Source organism: Vigna angularis, chromosome 6, assembly GCF_016808095.1.
Source record: "Vigna angularis cultivar LongXiaoDou No.4 chromosome 6, ASM1680809v1, whole genome shotgun sequence".
NCBI classification, from domain to species: Eukaryota; Viridiplantae; Streptophyta; class Magnoliopsida; order Fabales; family Fabaceae; genus Vigna; species Vigna angularis.
In genome coordinates, this window is record NC_068975.1 from 14,058,959 (window position 1) to 14,080,343 (window position 21,385).

At 34.6% G+C, this 21,385-nt stretch overlaps 2 protein-coding genes and 1 non-coding gene across 3 annotated transcripts; all 3 read right to left on the minus strand.

Moving 5' to 3' along the window:
* Window positions 1–10,176: 10,176 nt before the first annotated feature.
* On the minus strand, window positions 10,177–11,324 carry LOC108320046 (RING-H2 finger protein ATL46). Its single transcript, XM_017551386.2, has one exon. It carries the CDS (start codon window positions 11,121–11,123, stop codon window positions 10,302–10,304), a length of 822 nt encoding a protein of 273 aa, XP_017406875.1. The 5' UTR covers window positions 11,124–11,324; the 3' UTR covers window positions 10,177–10,301.
* Window positions 11,325–15,963: 4,639 nt separating this feature from the next.
* Window positions 15,964–16,396, minus strand: LOC108320045 (putative calcium-transporting ATPase 13, plasma membrane-type). Its single transcript, XM_017551385.1, has 2 exons — window positions 16,259–16,396; window positions 15,964–16,107 (listed from the first exon to the last, which is right to left on the minus strand). Exons 1-2 carry the CDS (start codon window positions 16,394–16,396, stop codon window positions 15,964–15,966), a joined length of 282 nt encoding a protein of 93 aa, XP_017406874.1.
* Window positions 16,397–19,784: 3,388 nt separating this feature from the next.
* Window positions 19,785–19,891, minus strand: LOC128197622 (small nucleolar RNA R71). The gene has a single exon (XR_008250250.1). It is a non-coding gene; the product is annotated as a small nucleolar RNA R71 (small nucleolar RNA).
* Window positions 19,892–21,385: the final 1,494 nt, after the last annotated feature.

The window sequence follows — 21,385 nt, forward strand, 5'->3', positions numbered from 1 at the left end:
ATAAGCCACATTATACCTCGTCTTCTTCTTTGCTCCAGCCTTTGCAGCCATAGAATCTCATCTCCACCGAATGGTTCTTCGATCTATGGCCTCCGCTAGGGTTTCCTCGTCCTTTCCCATTTTCCTTCATTTCCCCCGATTAAACCCTAGATCCTAGGTTTTCCTTGTGTTCACTCTCAGTTTCCTCTTCGATCTCGAATTTCCTATTTCATTCTGCTGTGTCTTCACTCGTCGGAGAAGCTTCGAGGATCCAGATCGCACATTTTCTGCCTCAGTCGGTCTAAACTCCTCAGGCTCTTCCATCATCTGGTATTCAGAGCTATGTTCAAGCATGCGTCAACAGATAAGTTGTTCTCTCTGTTCCGATTTTTTTTTCTCATTTGATTCGCTTTTTTTCATGTAATGTTCAAGTTGTATTGGTCTGTTTTGTCTTGATTTATTTTCTTTCTTTTCGATCTCTGTTGTTTCTTTCAAATTTTGAGTTGTTCATTATGATTCCTTCTCTGTCTTGTGTTGATTCATCTAGTTTTGTCTTGATTTTTTATTCTATATCAATTTAATTTGTTGCGTCTCTTCTCCGTTTGAGTTTTGTGCATCTTATTCAGTGAACTTATTCATTCAAATTGTTTAGGTTTCCAATTTCTGATTATGTGCTTAAGTCTATACCTTGAGTCAATATTTTTTATCATTTTATTCGGTGAATCCAATTTGTTTGAGTCTTTTATTTTCTGAATCTTATCCTGTCATGTTCAGTCTTGTTATTTGCTTGTTTTGTCATTTTTAATTTGTGTTTAACTGGTTTAGTATTCAATTTCGTGAGTACTTTGAAGTTAACCTTGGTGTAATTTCTGTCAAGCCTCAAAAGCTATGACTCATTTGAATGAATAAGTTGGCTGACATATTTCCATTGGCCATTTTGAATGATTGCATTGTCATATCTGGTTTGAGTCTGGCTGTTACTCACAAATGCACACCATATGAGGTATGAAAAGTTTAACTAAGAGCTCGGGTGCAATTGTACTTGGCAGTAGTTAAAGTTGACTTTTGATTTGCAAGTTTCCTTTGAATTCATTGTTATCTGTGAACTGAGTTTGGTTCTATAAGTTGAACTGCTAGCCAGTAACAAGTACACATCTCATAAGCAATGAAATGCATGGCATAGCTTGGTGGTACTTTGTGGAAACACAACATTCTCTTGTTTCAATTACATCGAGATTGAATCTGTCTGAGTGTCTTATGTGCGTGGTTGTATTCTATACTTAGTCTTAGATCATTACTAAGTTCTAACATCATTACATCCTTTAGTCATTGTGTCTGAGTTCTTTAATTTCTTTTCTACAGAATTAAATTTGATTTGACTTGTGTTACTGCATCTTTGTGTCAAAGCTGTTCTGGCTTAAGATTTTTAAGTGGTTGATGATTAAGTCCAAAAAAAAATCTGCATCACATCAGCAGTACTTGTAATCTTGTACAAAACAACCACTAGATCAGTTATTTGAATTTGAACCAAGCAGTAACACTTCTAATTGGAGTTGCTTCTATTGATTTCATTGTGAAACAGTGCATCAGGCTGAACATAACAATGTTAGATACTGCACTACAATTCTAAAATGAAGTGAATCAGTTTGAGCATTTGTTTACAAAAATTCTGCAATTTGTTCTTGATCTTTTTATTGTTTTTAAAATATGTTCTAGTTTTATTCCTTAGGTTCTATTTGAGTGCTTACTTTGATCAAAAGCTTTGTTTCTTGCTTGTCATTGTTGAATGTTCTGGTTTTGTCTCAGTGCATGTGTAAACTTTGATCTACTGTTCGTAATTGAGCTTTTGTTGCTTTTATAATCTGATCTAGAGTTTCTATTGAGTCTGTTTACTATGTTGTCCTATTCTGTTCTGGTTTCTGATTTTGACCTTAGCCTAGCCTATTCTGGTTTGAGAAGCTCATCACTCTGGTTTCTGGAATTTGAAAGAAGGTTTGTGTGCTTGGTAGCATATTAGGTGGTGGTGGTCTGAAAGACTCTCCAGCATTGTACTGCCAAGGGAGAATCTCCCTTCCAAACCTTTCATTTTTAGTGCTTTAAGCTTCCAGAGAGAAACCTGAGTTTGTGAGCTTTGTGTGGCTACATCTAAAGCCAAATATCCTTGTTGAGAGTGTGTTCTTACTTCAGTTCTGAATCTGAATTGTGCTCACCAATTAGATTTGTGCAGTTTTTGTTTTGATTGCCATTTATAGGTGGTGTTCTGTCAAGAGTGAATTACAAAAAGCTGCAACAGTGAAGAAGTTGAACAAGGAGTCTCATGAAACTTGAAATGAATGGGCTTTGGGAGTGCAGACCATAACCTTCACTGATACAGTTGTAGAACTTCAACAGAGTCTAGCTTAAGCAACTAGAGGTATAAACACTTCATGTGGGAGTGTTGAACTAAAGGCAGTCTTTCACCTTAAATTGCTTCTGTTTTGGTTGAACTATTCCTGTTATAGCTTGTCATTGATTAACATTATTTGAAGTGTTGATCTGGTATGATAGTTTTTGTAGACTAGGAATAGCCATTTTGAATTGGAATTGTTTTTGCATTGCATTGGATTGGTCAGGTTTTGATTAGTCTGGTTGGTTGTTTAATCAGATTGGTTTCAGCCTTGAATCACATCCATTTGCATCTGGTTAAATGTACATTTCCATGTGTATTTTGCGGGATTTTGATGTAACTTTGTGTGTGCATAGCTGAATTGATTGAATCTTTAGTTTGAGTAGAAGATTTATGAAGAAACAGTAGTAGAAACACCTCACTTGGGAGTTGTGAAATTAAGGGAGTTTTCTTAAAATGTTTTATTTGTTATAACTTGCAATTGTTAAGATTGGGTGGACTGCTGATTTAATTGGAATTCAGTTTGTGCAGGAGTTTAATTGAGCATCAGTAGACTCTCAGTGGAAAGCTTGTGCAGCCAAGAGAAAGGGAAGTTCTCATTGCTATATCTTTTTGTGCAAACTGGTTTGGCTAAGGGCGTAAGTGACAATCACCTTGTTCATTTGTGTTGCAGGATTGGACAAGCTAGTTTCTTGATTTAGGCCGAGAGTTGAAAGGAATATTTGGACTCTTGAAGATTTCGTGCAAGATGAAGAAGTGGACCAGGACCACAACATAGCTTTGATTTTTTTTTCTTTCTTTGTATTTGTTTGATTCATATGAATTGTAATGGGCTTGTGTTAGCCCACTATTAGCTTTAGCTTCTGTTTTGTAAAAGGCCTATAAAAAGTCCAAGTATTTGGATGAGTCCTTGGTGCTCTTTCAAACTCTTAGCAACTTTACTTGCTTTACTTTTAGCATAGCTAGATAGGTGAGTGTGTCTTGTTAGCCAAAGCTACAAGCCTCACCATAGGAGTAGACTTTAATATTGATTTGATTTTGTGTTTCACGTAGGGGTCATTAGAGTCTGCTGGTTTCTTAATTGTTTTGATTGTTTGAATTTTTTGATGTGTTCACGTTTTAGGGGTGACTTAGGTTAAAAGGGATTAAACTCTTTTAGCGTTTAATTGTTTGTGATTGTTTATGAGTTGTGTCCCTTGATTTTAAAGGTGATTTTAGTTTAAAGGGTAACTAGTAGTAACCTAAGACATTTCTGGCAAGGCAAGACTTGGTACTTAAGCAGTCTTCATGACTCACCTCTCTTACCTAGGACTTGTCTAAGTGTCAATCTTGTATACCTTTTACACTAGAAAAACTTTTAGAAACAAAGATGTCTTGTTATTCATATAGGTCATCTAGGATTTCTAATTTTGATCAGGCCATTAGTTTCAAAGAAATTAAAAGAAAACTTGATGATGCTAGAAGAAGAACTTGTTCATTTTATGAATTTGATAGGATTGAGGATGATTTGTATAAACAAGCTAGGGAAAATATTCCATTCTTTGGTGAGGATATTGGTGCCTTAACATACCTAGCTTGGGAAAGGGAAATTGATGACATGCATCCAGTCATTGTTAGAAGAAGTAAATATGAAACCTATTTCTATTCTAGAGATAGTGAATCATGTGTGTTCTTAGTCTGTACACTTCTAGTTTTAAAAAAAACATGCAAGAGAGTGGTGGGATGAAAGACAATATCATGTTAGGATAAGAAGAAAGTCCCCCATTTGTGATTGGAATGAATTAAAGTCTTGCATGAGAAGAAAGTTTGTGCCTCTTTCAATCAAAAGAAATCTGGAACTAATGAGAGATAGTATTGAAAATGGAAAAATATTTCTTGAGAGATTAAATGATTATGGTTTCTTTCATAGAGAAATAGAATTTGGGGCAAAATTTCAAGAGTTAAGGGATAAGAAAAGGGAAAGAGATATTAAACGAAGAGAGCAAGAAAGAAAAGAGATAGAAGAGAAGAGAGAGAGAAGAAGAGCGAAGAAAAGAAGAAGAGAGACGAGAAAGAAGAGAAGTAGAAAAGAGAAGAGAAGAAGAAACGAATGAAGAGGAAAATAGAGAAAAAGAGGAATTGCTACTGATAGTAAATTCAACTCCAAAAATCATAGAAAGGGAAGGTTTCCAATTCTTTACATCTTTTCCAATAATTGTTGGATCTTCAAATATTAACTTCTCTTTCAAAACAATTCCATTTCATATTCTATGCAAAACATTTCAACAAATGGCAATCTTGAGTTATTGTTACCTTTATGGAGACAAATAACTAAAGACAAAAGCAAAATACCTTTTCCCCTTGGACTTCTACACATGCTTCAAATTCTCTTTCCTCCACGTCGCATCCTCTACTGCCACATCCTCGTGCACGCGTCATTGCCACATCTTTAGTGTCTCTGCTTCATCAGCGCATAACGCATCATTTCTCTCAAGCGAGACACATCTCTCGTTCTCAAGAGCTCCTCGTCTCCAACCATCCTCCAACCACAGATCTGCCTTTTTGTGCCATTTTCACCGATTGTAAGCCACATTCTACCTCATCTTCTTCCTTGCTCCAGCCTTTGCAGCCATAGAATCTCATCTCCACCGAATGGTTCTTCGATCTATGGCCTCCGCTAGGGTTTCCTCGTCCTTTCCCATTTTCCTTCATTTCCCCCGATTAGACCCTAGATCCTAGGTTTTCCTTGTGTTCGCTCTTAGTTTCCTCTTCGATCTCGAATTTCCTATTCCATTCTGCTGCGTCTTCACTCGTCGAAGAAGCTTTGAGGATCCAGATCGCACTTCTACTGCCTCAGTCAGTCTCAACTCCTCAGGCTCTTCCATCATTCTTGCTGCTAGTCTATTTGTATATGCCTATATTTTGATTAGAGGGTTAGAGAGGTGTTTTATATTTTTGACGTGAGGTCACTATAAAAACCTTGTTGTAAACACCTTGATCATTATAGTGCATTGGCTTCCTCTGGTTGGAAGGACATTGGATGTAGGCTTGGCCGAACCGGTATAAAAACTCAGCGTTTGATTTTTCTATCCCTCCACTCTTTCATTCAGTCGACTTCCTACTGTACTAAATCTATTTAATTTTCGCTGCATAAACAAATCTTTTTCCTTGCGTTTCAAGAAAGCTTTTAAAGGCATCCACTTTGCGAAAAAGATTTAAAGAAAACATTGTTTTTACACAAAAGCTTTTAAAATCTTTTCCACAAAAAATGATGTGTTTATACTTTTCTTGAATCGCAAGGTAAACGATTTTTCAATGCAGTGAAAACTTAATCGAATAAGTATAGAAAGTAATTGATTGAATAAAAGAGAGTAGGGATCAGAAAATTCAAACATTGCGTTTTTATACTGGTTCGGCCAACCTGCCTACATCCAGTGTCCTTCCAACCACGGGAAGAAAATACACTATAATGATTAAGGTTTTTACAACAAGGTTTCTACAAAAGACCTCACGTCAAAAATGTAAAACACCTCTCTAACCCTCTAATCAAAATATAGGCAATACACAACAAGACCAGCAGCAAGAATCCCCTCTCCTACTGTCTAACCCCTTTGAGGCACCCTCAAAGTAAAGAACACACACGTTCTTCTTCCTATAGTCACAACAGGGAACTCAAACCAATCTTCAAGATATTGCAGAATCTGATCAAGCAGTAACATCCAAATGTGCAGATTGATCAGTCTTTTAAAACACAGCAGTCTTGCTCTTCAAGAAATCACAAGTTGTTGATCACCACGGTCAATCTTGTTTCTTGTAGCTTTTCCTCTCTTTCTATAAGATCACAACTTTCTGTAAAGGATATGAAATTGTTAGAATCACAAAAGTAATTAGAGAATTCAAATCTGTGTCAATTTAAAGTATAACACATATCAGACACATTTTAATCAATTGAGCTACTAACGTAATCAAGTTATAACAGATTTAGCAACAGTCAAACAAATAATTGAGTGTACAATTAATGTAATCGACTATCATTTAATGCTTGGTCAAAATATTTAAAATATAATTGTTATGTTAGTTGTTACAAGCATTTAACAGATTTTCAAAACATCAAGTAACTTATTCGAATACAGAGAGCATGCATTCGATTAAGTGAAATCATTTTGAACAATTTTGAAAACTTTTCTCTTTGAAAAATCTCACAGCAGAGTTCAAAAAGGTTTGTGCAAACACACGAGTTTTAATCGATTAACCCCATAATATAATCGACTTAAAACTATTGTTTTGCCACACATTTAAAGTTCAACCATAGTGCTTGTGATTTTCCTTTTCCAAAAACATATGTCATGCATACACATATAAAATCACATATTTAACACAGTGATATGAAATGAACAACACAAACATGTTCTTAGATATGCTTTAACAGATTTAACACATTAAGGAGAAGCATATAACATGTAAACATAGAACATGTAACACAGAATACACATGTGTTATTAATTATGTGTTGTCATCATCAAAAACTCAGATATAACTGAGATTGTGGGTTAAGCTAAACCTATGCTCCCCTATCAACAATCTCAACACTTTATGAAAGTCAAAATAAAACATGATTCCCAAAGTCATATAACATGTTTCCTACACGAAAATAAAAAAAAAAGATTTATAACAAAATAAAATATAACTTCCATATTTGATTGAAATAATATTTTACATCAATTTTAATAAAATATAGGGATTAAATATTTTATAATTTATGTATGGTATACACTCAAGACCGAACCATTAACATTAAGTACCGTTCGATCCATCCACTACATAAATGTTGGAAATAATTGGGTCGAAGTTTAAGTTATTACTTTTTAAATCATTATTGGGCCAAAAGTCTAGCAGACGGTTAAAATAACCAAAGATATCTTATTAGAGATATTGATAAGGTCGTTTATGAGTAGCTAATCGAATCTCTAGGTATGTTTTTTTTTTATTTGGTCTATGAAACACTTATAAATACAATGACAGGGCCAAAATCCAGGTGTTAACTCATTGGAAAGTGTACCAAATCGTATCAAGTAATATAAAATGGTAAGACCAAGTATCGTTTCCTGAGAGACTCGTGACACCAAACAATCGCATAATAAATTAACTAGTTAAGACTAAAGAACAATTCCATTGAATGAAATTTAATGCAATAAAAGTAAACATAATAACTTGAATGTAAAATTGATCTTTTGAAGCTAAAACAAGAATGAATGAATGGTATTGAGATTATATGAGATGATGATGTTGTTAGGGTTAGATTTCACTTACTTCACTTTCATGCATATTAGAACTCATCTTCTTCATTGGAATGCTAATGTCACTTACAAAATTACTTAGAACCCAATCCATTGGCATAAAAAGTCTAGCCTTGATTATTAGACAACAATCCCTTGAAAACTCTAATAACCAATTTCACATTAAGAAAAGAAGCTTAAAACAACTAAACGTTTGATTTCTATCCCTAGATAATATTTCCTTTAGGTGAAGTCCTCCAGATCATGGTTCCAAATTATTTCCCAATAACAAAGAAATCCAATCATCAAGCTATGAATGGCCAAAAACATAACATGCATTAAGAATAGGAGAAAATCACTAGCATTCAATGAAAGAAGCATAAAATATTCAAAACATGATCAACTACATGAAGTTCAGAGGTTGCATTTTTCCCCAACACTAAATGAATTTAGCTCTCCATTGTCAAGGAGAACCATGGCTTACAATGGAAGAATGTAAATGAGATGGAAACCCTAGAAAGAGAAAAGGAAAGCTCATGCATGCCTAATCTTCCTCCAAAGGGTCGAAAATAGTGTTTTTGTGCTTCAGTCGTCCAAAGATGTGAACCCTAATGTGTAAAAGCCTTTAAATAAATCCAAAGTACCACATAGTCCCATGTCGCCAGCGCTCAGCGCCCCAACTAAGGGCAACCAGGCAAGCCTGCACGAAGAGTGGCGCTCGCTCAGCACCCCAGAGAAGGGCAACCAGGCGTGGTTGCGCGACCACTAGCGTTGAGGATCCCTAGAGAGGGCAACACGAATAGTACCTTAGGAAATTATACACATATGAACCAAAATAACAACATAATTGAATGAAATTTTTTTCTTCCTTTTGTTTATATAATAAACTTTTACTAACTCAATTAGTATTCTTAATTAGTATTCTCAACAATGAAATTTAACCATAGTGAGTCTGATCCAATTATAAGAAATTTAATGAGCATTTAGCATAGTTTTATTGTAATGTCATTAATTTTAATTTAACTTATTTAAGATACTAAGAGTGCATTATAAACACTTGTTTGGTTTTTCTTTGATTTATTTAACGTATTATGAGTCCATTATAAATAGTTGTTTGGTTTTTCATTTCTAAAAGAAGAGACGTTGATGGTGTCTTTATTAATTATTTATTAGCCCTAGAAGGAAAATAAAAAATAAATGAGAGATAAATATAAACCTTCCGAGTTATTTTCGAATTTGTTTCACTAGTTTCTTTCATGTAGTTATATGAAAGGGTTTTATAAATATAAAATTAAAATTTTGATACCACCATCTCAAACAATAGCCTTCAATTGAAAAGTTTTGATAGAAAAAAAATTAAAATATTACAAAATATTTACTTTATTTCTGTTATTCTGATTTTAATAACAAGAATAACATAAAAGTAAAGTTATATTTTTGTAATAAAAACCTAAAATTAAAATAAAAATATTTTCTGAAAGCAAATGAAGATGGAAAATAAACATATTGAGACTTATATGTAATACCATCACAATAGTTTCATTGATGTTTTCCAATGTCATCATAATAATTTCATTTATGTTTTCAATATCACTATAATAATCTCACTTATGTTTTCAATATCATTATCATAATCTCATTTATGTTTCTCATCATAATAATTTCATTTATGTTCCCAATATACCATCATAATAATTTCATTTATGTTTCACAATAATAATTTCATTTATGTTTCACAATTCCAACATCGCATACTTATGATCCGACATCGCATACTTTAATACTTTTTCATTCCTTTATTATCTTAACTTACAACTTCAAAAGTTATTATTTTATTATAAAATAAGATAATTATTGAATGACATATAGATAAAAAAAAGAGGTCGAAGTAATATTTTTCCAAGAATGAATAGTGGCATATAAATACTATACCATTAAAGCATATTATACTTCATGGCCACTTGAAATATAAATTAGAATTTGGTAAAAAGTTTACACATCAAACATCATTATCACATATATTAACAAGTGAAATAAATCAGGTATATAAAAGCAAATTCTACTTAAAAGCCACTTGAAATAAGAATTAGAATTTGAGAAAAAGTTCACAAATCAAATATCTTTATCACATATGTATTAACAAGTGAAATAAATCAGCTAATTATTCGATGAAACTGAGGGAAAAAACAGTAATACCACCATCATCTCACACGTGGCATCATGCATGTAAGCCTACGACACACGCGTCTTGATGCATGCAACCTTACAGGGCATGCCTCAGCACGCGCCTCTGTCCCCTTCTTTATAGACAACAATGTATAGCCAGCTATAATGTCAGTTCCTTCTCTCTCTTCAGTAACTTTTCTCAGCACTGGAGTTTCACTCAAACATCATTTCCTCACGTAAACATTCTAGTCACTCTAATTTCACATCATTATCCTTTCTCTATCCTTATTTTTTATATCTTTTCTACATAAATGTTACGTTTAAGATATTAAATAAACAAATTTCATACTATACTCAACATTAAACAATTTGAAAACTCGGATACCATATGGACCAAAATAAACAACTTAATTGAATAAACAAGAATGTACTGCAGTGCAAAAACCACAGATAACATTACACAAATTTAAAAGAACTGAATAAAATTTTTGAATCATATAACTAACATTCTTGACCTAGTTTTCACCTGTTGGCAAAGAGTGACGACACAAAGGACATACATGACTGGTTTTGAGCCATGTGAGAATACATGGAAGATGAAAGACATGTTGGCATGGCAACGTGTAGCACTCAGCATTGACATTCAGCTCTTCCAAGCAGATACAACAATATTCACATTCTCTAATAACAGTACACTTCTTCAAAAATCTATTTATTAGGATTTCATCATCGGAACCATAATTCACTTCAGAACTCTGCCTCTGATTCAGTCTAGAACTTTGCCTCTGACTCGCTCTCGAACTCAGCCTCTCACTCCTTCTTGTACCCAGCCTCTCACTCCTTCTTGAACTCGCCCTCTGACTCCTTCTAGACCTCTGCGTGAACTCTTCACTAGCTGCACGCTCTACAAAGTTCAATATTATAACAGTCACCGTTAACGGAATGATTCGGTGTCGAGATTCCTGGGGTTCCAGGGAAATAAAAGAAGAAACGCTATCAACTCGAAACAAGGCTTGAACAGTAGAAAGAACCCCTTCTGCTATTTCATCCACACATTCTATGGTGAAGGGTGAAAGTGACAACACCGTGTGTAAGAAGGTTGGACCCTCTTGGAAGAAATCTTGGGCGGGTATTGATGCTGGAGAAAAATGATGCTGTAATCCCTCTGGGAATGTATCCGCTGAGTGGAATCTAACTTTGACTTCGAAGTTGAAATAATCACCAGGCAGAACCGTGGTGTGTTCATCATTCACCCTCATCACACTGTAGTAATGATGCATTGTCGACATATTTTTTTTTCTGAAGTGATACGAAAAGTAAAGCAAAAATAGTGTCATGCTAACTCTTCAGAACGAACTATTCTTATATATATAGAAAAATAACCAAGGTAGCAGTATCTTTACAGTAGAGCTGTGAAGACCCGCTCATTCCAGCCGGACTCAGATCCATTATAATTTAGTAGATAAACGGGTTGACTTACAATAACTCACTTAGTTACAATTTTTTTAAAATAAAAAAATATTACAAATTTTCTATAATAAAAATTTATATAAATTTTATTTCTAAATTTCACTTTCAATATAGGTGTTTAATTAATTTTAAAAATAAGTAATTTAAATAATTTTTTCAAGCAAAAACAAAATAATAAATATTTTTTTATAAAATTAAAATTAAATTTTAATATAATAAAATTAGGTAGGTGAGTTGGTGGGCCAATCTGGTCCACAACGGATTTAACTCGTATGAGTCGGGTTTAAATAAGTCGGATTGAAATCTGATCCACATAAAAAAAATATAATTTTTTCTAATCCAACCCGGCTCAAACCCATGATAGACCGGATTGACTCGTTGATTGTGACCTATTTTGAGAGCTCTATTTTATAGTTTCTTTTTACTAAATGATAAATGGTAAATGTGGAATTTTTGTCTTGTATTATTAAAAAATAAAGTTAAATATATTTTGTATTCAAACTTTGAAATTTATTTTTGTTCCAAGATGTATTTTAGTGTTTAAATTTAATAAATAAATAAATATAAAATTTTAATTAATTAAATTAATTTTTTTCTGACAGAAGAAAATACTAATAATTTAAATGAGACTTTATGAATTCTTGATTAAATACGTTTATAATGTTGTAGAGTATATTATATAAATATATATTTATAATAAAAATAACTGATTGAGGTGGATCGGTTAGAAAACGTGAAATTTGGAGTAGTTCAAGCTGATAATCGAAGAAGCAGCGAAAGAAGCGAATCAAACCATAAATCCTAGGTTTTGGACGTTTGATTGATGTAGATTTTAGGGTTCGAAGTAGTGATATAATCATAGATGGGGCAACAATGAAGAGTTTTAAGAGTGACAAGAAGCGCAAAAGAAATAACATAGGTTTTTTTAGGTTTGTATTTTTCCTATTCTAGTTTCTAGTTTCTTTCTCTTTGTTTGGTTGTAAAGAATCTTATATATTATTTTTTTCTTTAAAGTGCAAGCAATGTGGAACTTCACATAGTTTGGACTTAAAAGAAAGAAGAATGAATAAGTATTTTTCTCATTATAGTTGCTTGTAATGCAAGTTATCACATGTATAATTTTAGTTTTGATTTCCAGACTACTTAGGTAGCTTATAAACCCTTAAAGAGTGAAAGAATTGAGAGATGTGAGACTTAGGAGCATCTTAGGCGTTGTTGTCCAAACTTGAAGACCACTCAAGTCCCTCATGCTTTAGTTCTCTCATCTACTTCATCCCTTAAGGCTATATAAGAAACCTAATAGTCTCCTTTGTAACAGTACACCTTTGATTGAATGAAACAAGAGTGATTTGCATTGATTTGCTTATCTTCTTTGAGATAGAATTTTGTCTCTTAGTTGTTTTTTAGGTTTTATCTTGTGAGAGCAAGTGGCGATCCAACCTTGGCACTTATCTTGGACCATTTCAAGTGGCATGTATTCAATTTCCTAAGTTTTCCTATCCATTCTCTCTTCCATTTTAATCTTTTTCATTTCATTGCTTAATTGTGTTGCTTAGTCTTAGACTTACTTCTTTCTAAGCATGTTATTCCATATAATGTGGTATCTAAATGATCAATTTATGAATGCATGTTAGATAGAAAAAGCAAATTTTATTGTTCCGTCAGCGCTCAACACACACATCAATTTTTCAACTACCCTATGTTGCTTCTATTTTGCGCATTTCAACTCCGATTTGAGTGAATTTTTTTTCTATAGTTTAGTTTACATGTTAGGAACAATATCCAGTCCTTATTTAAGTTTAATTCCATCATTTAATATGTGCAATTGATTTTGTTTCATTCACTACTCCATACAGTGCTTGCTCTTTTAGTGATTTCTAATTTATTTATGTATGTGCTTGTTGTTTTGTGTTGTTTGATGGCTGGATTTTCTCTCTTGGACGTTATACACCATCAAGACACAATTAAGGTTGATCAAAGACTCCAATCAAGTGCCTAGAATTGGTTCAAACGCTGTTGTCCAGAGGCTGCAAACAACACCTTCAAACACAAGAAACAAGCATCTTTGGAGGTCTTAAACAAGTAGGCTACTAATTCCTTTTTTGTGTGCCTTGTCCAACTATTAATTCTTGTCTTGGCTGGTCTATTTAGAGTCTTTATTGCTTGTTTTAGCCTTTGCTTTGAGTAATATGTGCTTCCTCTTTAAGAGTTTTCTAGAAAATTGACTTGAAATTGCACTTTCTAAGAGTCCTTTGCATCATTGCTGAGATGGGTCAACATAGGATTTAAGTGTGTAGGCTTTGCTTGTCTGTTCTGCAATAGTAGAGGTATTAAATAAACCAAATTTCAGCTTTGTTCAAACACACATAATCAATTTAACTATGCTTGGCCGAGACTAGTAAATTCAAATCTGCATGATTTAGAAAAATTAAAACAAAAACCAAATTTGTTTGCTGGTCTGGCCGATACATTGCTCATTGTTTTGTGTGTTTGACACCTTCATTTCGAGCCTCTCTTATCACCAATTTACAAAACACATAAGTTTGAAGCATGTGCCTTTGTTTTGCCTCCTTCATTTCACTACTATTTTGTCTCTTATAGTCCTCTAGATTGCTACCAATTTTTTTTTGCCAATTTTCTTGCTTTCATAGGTTCTATTTCCATCACTTGTCTAGTAGTTTTCAATTGATTTTTGGCCTCTTGAAGTGCATGTCTCTTGGGTTGTATCCTTGTATTTTTTGAGGTTGAATTGTACATCCTTTCACTTGTATTTTTCATTGATTAAGTGCTTTAAATTCTAACTTTGAGAAACCATTCTATCTTGAGTGAAGATTGCAATTGATTTGGAGTGATCCTTCCTTCCTTTTAGCCAAAACCGTGAGCAATTTTCCAAGGAAAGTGCTACTGTTTTTGAGTGATTTTTGCTGTTTTCTAACTATTTTCTTGTGAGTTTTTGCTACTTTTTTGTTGTGTAAACATGTCTACAAGTTCAAGAAATTCTTCCTCTAAAGGAGATAACACTCATGGAAGCATATCTAGCAAATTGGACATGAAGAAAGCCTTCAAGCACATCCAAAAGCAAATTGATCTTCTCAACCATAGAATGAAGAAGGAGTTTAAGATGAAAGGAAAGTAAGAATATGGACATCGAGAGCCCAAGCATTCTACTCATGGTCATGGCCCTTCCAAGAAGAATCAAGAAGATAAAGCTTTTTGTTGAGATTGTTGATAGGGGGAGCACAAGTTTAGCTTCACCCACAATCTCAGTAATATCTGAGTTTTTGATGATGACAACACATAATTAAAAACACATGTATATTCTGTGTTACATATTCTGTGTTTACTGCTTTTCTTTAATGTGTTAAATCTGTTAAAGCATATCTAAGAACATGTTTGAGCTATGTTTGTGTTGTTCATTGCATATCACTGTGTGAAATATGTGATTTTATATGTGTATGCATGACATATGTTTTCGGGAAAATAAAAATCACAAGCACTATGGTTGAACTTTAAATGTGTGGCAAACCAACAGTTTTAAGTTGATTACATTATGGGGTGAATCGATTAAAACTCGTGGGTTTGCACAAACTCTTTTCAAGTGTGCTGTGAGATATTTTGAAGAGAAAAGTTTTCAAAAATTGTTCTAAGTGTTTTTACTTAATCAACTGTATGCTTTTTGTATTCGATTAAGTCTGTTAAGTTTTGAAAACTATTAAATGCTTGTCACAACTGACATAACAGTCATATTTTTAAATATGTTGACCAAGCATTTATTGCAAGTCGATTGCATTAATTGTTCATTCAATTATTTGCTTGATTGCTGCTAATTCTATTATAACTGATTGTTATATTCTATTACGTTAGCAGCTCAATCGATTAAAATGCGTCTGATATGTGTTATACTATAAATTGACGCAGATTTCACTACAGGAAAATTGCTAATTTTTGAAGGAATAAAACCGACGGCCTCTGAGGCCTTCGGTAAAGTTGAGTTACTGAAGGATATACCGACGGTCATGTAAGTGGTTAATTACGGAAGGCTTTTTGACTTTACCGAAGGACTACGACCGTCGGTATAAGCTTCGAATTAATGAAATGAAAATTTGGGATTCCCGTCTCCCATTCTCCCAATTTTTGTTTCCGCACAAGCTCTCCCCCAAATTTTCCTCTCTCACTTTAGAAGTCAAGGTTAACCCCTTTTTTGCTACAATTGGTGTGTCGACATTAGGATAGTGACGGTAAGGAGGGTGGTGGTTGACGAAATTCATTGTTCCGAGGAGGCTGGTCGAGGGTAGTGGTTGGTGTCGCGGCGTGACGATGATGTTCTGGCGACCTCACGACGGTGTGCTCTTAACTTGAAGGAACTTGGTCGAGGGACTTCGTTGGAGGGGCCGTTGTAGGCTTTTGTCGCTGTCGTGCTCTACAAAGGTTGCCATCGTCAAGGGCTATCTTGGTTGAGGTAAGTTGTGCGTTTAAAAATTCGTTATGAGTTTAATTGTTCTTGAATGTGTTTGATATTCTTGTGGCAGCAATGTATGATGTTGTTTGATTGAGAAAGTTTTTTGTTTTGTAATTGAAATGAGGGGCAAGGCATTGGCATGCCAGTGAGAAGGTTAAAATAACCTTAGCCGTAGTTTAGGGAAAATAAAAGCAACTTAGTAGGTGAAGATTGAGTAGGTGAAGATTATAACTTACTGGTTTGGCCTACTACTTCTTGCGAACAACTGGGATACATTGCACCAACACACCAATTGGCCAAGACAAAGCTCGAATGCTAATACAAACACCCCATTGCTCCCAAGTCAATCTCTTAGTATTGGTTATCTTTTTCAGAAACTCAACCTTCACTAGCTGAAGAACAACAGTTAGGATCACAATTTATAATGAACAACCTATTCTTACCAAGTCCCTTAAATATGTTCTTCTTCTCCAGCTCCCTTGCATTGAACTCATTGAACACTTGGCAGATGACAAAAGAATTGAAGATAATCGTGTTCTTCACCTTCTCAATAACATCGAAGATTGATCTTCCCCTGAATTCTAAACCCAGTTGTACCATAACCTGGTACAATGCCTGTGAAATCAGGTTCCTCCACATAACTGTAGTTATCAGTGGCTCAACTCTACCTAAAGGTGGCATCTTCATGAGATCATCAGTAGGTTCCTCGTTGGCTAAAGCCAAAGCTCTCCTTTTCCACTTCAGTGCCTTCTATTCCCATGGAAAGTCCAATATCTGCTTCTTTTAGAGCAGGTGCGTCATTTGTGCCATCACCTGTGACTGCCACCACATTACCCTCCTGCTTTAAACATTGAACCATCAGAAGCTTGTTGATAGGTAAATAAAATGTAGTTGCATTAGTAGTTTAGTTTAGGCCATTTACATGCATAATTATATTAATTGAATCAATTTATTAAGCATTATAGTTGTTTCGGATCATACAATTGGATTTTGTGTTTTTCTTGTTAATAGGTGTTTTGTGAGGGTTAAAATCACAAGTCAGGAAGAATAAGTGCTTAAGATGTAGAGGTGAAACCAGAGAGTGCCACAACTGAACTATGGTTTTTTTCCACAACCTGTGGATTTAACTAAGGTGTGCAGAATGGAAACCAAAGAGGTTCACAACCAGATTGTGGATTTTTCCATGAACTGTGAAAACGGTTAGAGTAGTAATCAACCTCTGATATTACGTGGAATTAAAGATTAAAGAAAAAAAGCAGAAAAACAAAAGGGGACAGTTACTGAGAGATGTAACGGACCAATTCCACTAATTTGGAGGGGGGAACGCAAGTAGGATTCGACGATTTTGGAGGGGGGAACGGACGGAGTGATGGACAAATTTATGATCACCAAATTATGATGTCACAAACTTGTTTTACAATCGGCAAGTATGACCGAATCGTTCAAGTAATAAACTTGGTAAGACCAAGTATCGTTCTCCCAAAGGACTCACGGCCTAGTTTAGTTGTGTGGTTCGTTGATTAGCTAAGACTTAAGAACGAAATATTTAAAGTTTAATATGCAAAACAGAAAATAAACATGTATGCATGAGGTTTTGATCAATGGCAAAAGCAAAAGACAAGCACTTTCAATGAAATATATATATGAATATGTTGTTGGGGGTCAATTTCATCTTATCCACTCTCATATATTTTAGGAATTCAACATTCAAATCATCATTCTTAATGCTACTCTCTAAAGTACCTTTCAAGAAGGCTTCTCCCTAATTACGAGTTCATACAATTCCTAGCATTCCTAATAATTAGTTCATCAATAGGAGCTTAACGACAACCAATATAATATTGGGAGAGATTCCCCGGATCTAGACTTCCCCGTACGTTCCCGTATCGACAAAATCAATAATCATGCATTGAATGAGTTAAACAAAGCAAGCATTAAGCAAAGAGGAAAAACCCTAACTAATGATGAAAGAAAGCATAAGTCTTAGATTAAGATGCAAGCACAAATTCCATATATGAGAGCTTCAAAAGATTACATTGATTCCCCAACAAACATACAAGGTTTAGTTCACCATATTCATGGTGAACCTTAGATGAAAAATAATGAAAAAATGAAAGATAAAACCCTAGAAAGGTGAAGAGGTAGCCTGAGCATCCAAGATCCTCCTTCAAAGGGGTGGAAGAGAGAGTGTTTGCTTTGTTTCTGCCAAAGATACAAACCCTAGGAAACCCTAAAACTTATATACTATTCGTAAATTACAGAAAATTAGGCCCAAGCCCAAAAATAGTGCCGCTCAGCGGTAAAGTACCGCTCAGCGATAAGTGCGTGAGCTCGATTCTTCCCCTCAGCGGCCATTTTGCCCCTCAGCGGATCCAACGTGACTTCTTGAGTGCCGCTCAGCGGTAAACTGCCGCTGAGCGGCAGTTGCGGCTTCTCCTTTTGCACTTTTTGATGTCTTTTCTGATTCCATCTCTCTCCTTCTTCACTTCTTTCACCAAATTCACCTTAAAACCTGCACAAAAACACTGAAATCAAGCATAAACCTGTCCAGCTCTCTTATTTCTGAAAATATGAATAAAAGCATGATTTTAAGCTAGTTTCTAAGGATAAAGGTTGCTTTTAGTATCAATTTTAAGCATGAAAATAACAGTTTTTCAACTGTTATCACGGACACGCGGAGGATCCAGAACGCAAAATTTCTTCTTCTTCTCCCTGGGGTTTTTTGGTGATTTGATTCCAGTATGCAGAACTAATTTCCTTTTGTTAGAGAATTGATGTAGTACTTTGTTTATAACTTCTGAACTTTTTCAATTGATGTTTCATTAATTTTAATTTATCTCAGTGTTCTATTTATGTTTTGAATGTCTTTCTCTATGAGCAGTTTCACAATTGGGAAATTGGGGATTGCTTGCGATTGTAAATAGAGCAGATTAGAAATTGTCACAATTGGGAAATTGGGCATAGCTAATTAGTTTGCAATTGAGATGGTAATTGTTCTCCATAACTTCATTAAATTTTATAACTGGCCTAAGGCATTGGGGGTTAGAATTTGATGAATACGTTTGCCTATCTAAGGGATTAGGGGTAAACAAGCTCTTAATAAACTCAATTAGATAATTATAATTTGAACATCAATTGGCAAGGGTTAAGAATTTATATGAAAGCGTACAAAAATTCAATTCTCTAACATTGTTTTTCTTAATTGAATTTTTCTCATTTGTTTATGTTCACTATTTTACTTGATTTTTGGTTGCTCAAAATTATACGAATTAGTAATCTAGTACTCAATTATTTCAATCTCAGAGGACGATATTTTATTACTACAATAACAATTGGTACACTTGCCAAATTGTTTATCAAGTTTTTGGCGTCGTTGCCGGGGATTGATTACTGTTGATATTAGTGATCTAATTGGCTTAAGATCTGAGTTATAGATTTTAGGGAATTTTTGTTTTTATTTTTGATTTTTTTTATTTTCAATTTTATTGTCACGTAATTTCTGTTGCAGTATTGTGTGTTTTTTTTTTAGTTGTTTATGCGAGGTACTGTTGCGCCAGAAGAATTTCTTTTTGATTTAGAAATTGAACGCACTGCTAGAAGAAATAGAAGTAGTGGAAGAAGAAGAAAGAGAGAAAGAAGACATGAACAAAGATTAATTGAACAAGAAAAGGAGGCATTGACAATGACAGACCAACAACCTGTTAGAAAGACTCTTCGTGACTATTCAATGCCAAATCCTAATAGTTATCAAGGGAGCATTGTGAGACCTCTTATTCAAGCTAACAATTTCGAAAACAAGCCTACATTGTTGCAAGTCATTCAACAGAATCACTTTGGAGGTGCAAATTCAGAAGATCCTAATTCTCACTTGGAGAATTTTCTGGCAATATGTGATACCTTGAAAATTAATGGAGTTTCAGATGATGCAATTCATTTAAGGTTGTTTCCCTTCTCACTACGGGATAAGGCAAAAAGTTGGCTTCAATCACAACCTCAAGGGAGTATTTCTACATGGGAGGATATGGCTACAAAATTTGTAACTAAACACTTTCCTCCTTCCAAGTCAGCTAAAATGAGAAACGAGATTACTACTTTTGTGCAGCAAGACACTGAATCTTTATATGAGGCATGGGAAAGATACAAGGAGCTAATTAGGAAGTGTCCACATCATGCCCTACCAGTTTGGTTACAGGTGTAGATATTTTATAATGGTCTTTCACCCTCTTTTAAAGCAATTTTGGATGCAGCAAGTGGAGGATCATTCAATCTCAAAACACCAGAAGAAGCTTTGGAGACTCTTGAGCTAATGGCAAACAACACAGTGAATATGCAGTTTAATCGTCAAAATAGAAAAGTTGGAGTGTTGGAGGTTAATACTTTGGATGCTATCCTAGCCCAAAACAAGTTGTTAACACAACAGATCACTAACTTGACTCAGAAGTTGGGAAATATGCAAGCAAATAATGTTAATACAATATCTCCAGTGTGTGACTTTTGTGGAGGAATGCATCAGAATGGTGAATGTCAGGCCACTCAACAAGAGGCACAAGTGAATGTAGTGGGACAACAACAAAATCAGTTTTCTACCAACCTTAATGCAAATTGGAGGCACCAACAAACTAGACCTTGGAGCAATCCAATCCAATCTAATCAACCAAAGCCTCCATATCAATATCAAACACAACCTAGCAATCAAGGAAACAAGATGTCTACATTGGAAAATGCATTAGAGAAGCTAACTATGCAAACTTCTACCTTTGTGGAGCAGACTTCTAATTTCATGAATGAAACAAGGACTAATTTCAAGAACTAGGAGGCTTCAATCAGAAATTTGGAGAATCAAATTGGTCAACTTTCAAGACAGCTCTCAAAGAGATCTCCTGGAACATTTCCTAGTGACACTATACCAAACCCAAGGGAACAATGTAAGGCAATTCAATTGAGAAGTGGAAGAGTGTTAGAGAATGAAAAAAGGAGTGAGATGGAGAGAGAGAACAATAAAAGAGTTGATGAAACAGTAGAAGAGAGTGAAAAACATGAAGTTGAGAGAAAATGTGAGGAGACAAATGAGGGAGAAAAAAATCAAGAGAGTGGGAGTAAAATGCGTATGTCCCTACAATTCCATTCCCTCACAGGTTGAAGAAGTAAGAACAAGCGAAGCAATTTGCAAGATTTCTTGATGTCTTTAAGAAGCTCCACATTAATATTCCATTTGCTGAAGCATTGGAGCAAATGCCAATTTATGCTAAATTCATGAAAGACTTGTTGTCAAAGAAAAGGAAGCTTCAAGAAGATGAAACAATTATGCTCACAGAGGAGTGCAGTACAATAATTCAACAAAAATTACCTCCTAAGTTGAAGGATCCAGGAAGCTTTGTCATTCCATGTGAGATTGGAAATATAATGGTGGGTAAGGCATTGTGTGACCTTGGAGCAAGTATCAATTTGATGCCTTTGTCCATTTTTAAAAGGCTAGGTATTAGAGAAGTGAAGCCTACTATGATAACTCTACAATTGGCAGATCGTTCAATGACTTATCCTTATGGAATTGTGGAAGATGTCTTAGTGAAGGTGGATAAATTTATCTTTCCAGCTGATTTTGTGGTTCTTGACATGGAGGAAGATGCTAAAGTCCCAATTATATTGGGAAGACCATTTTTAGCCACAGGA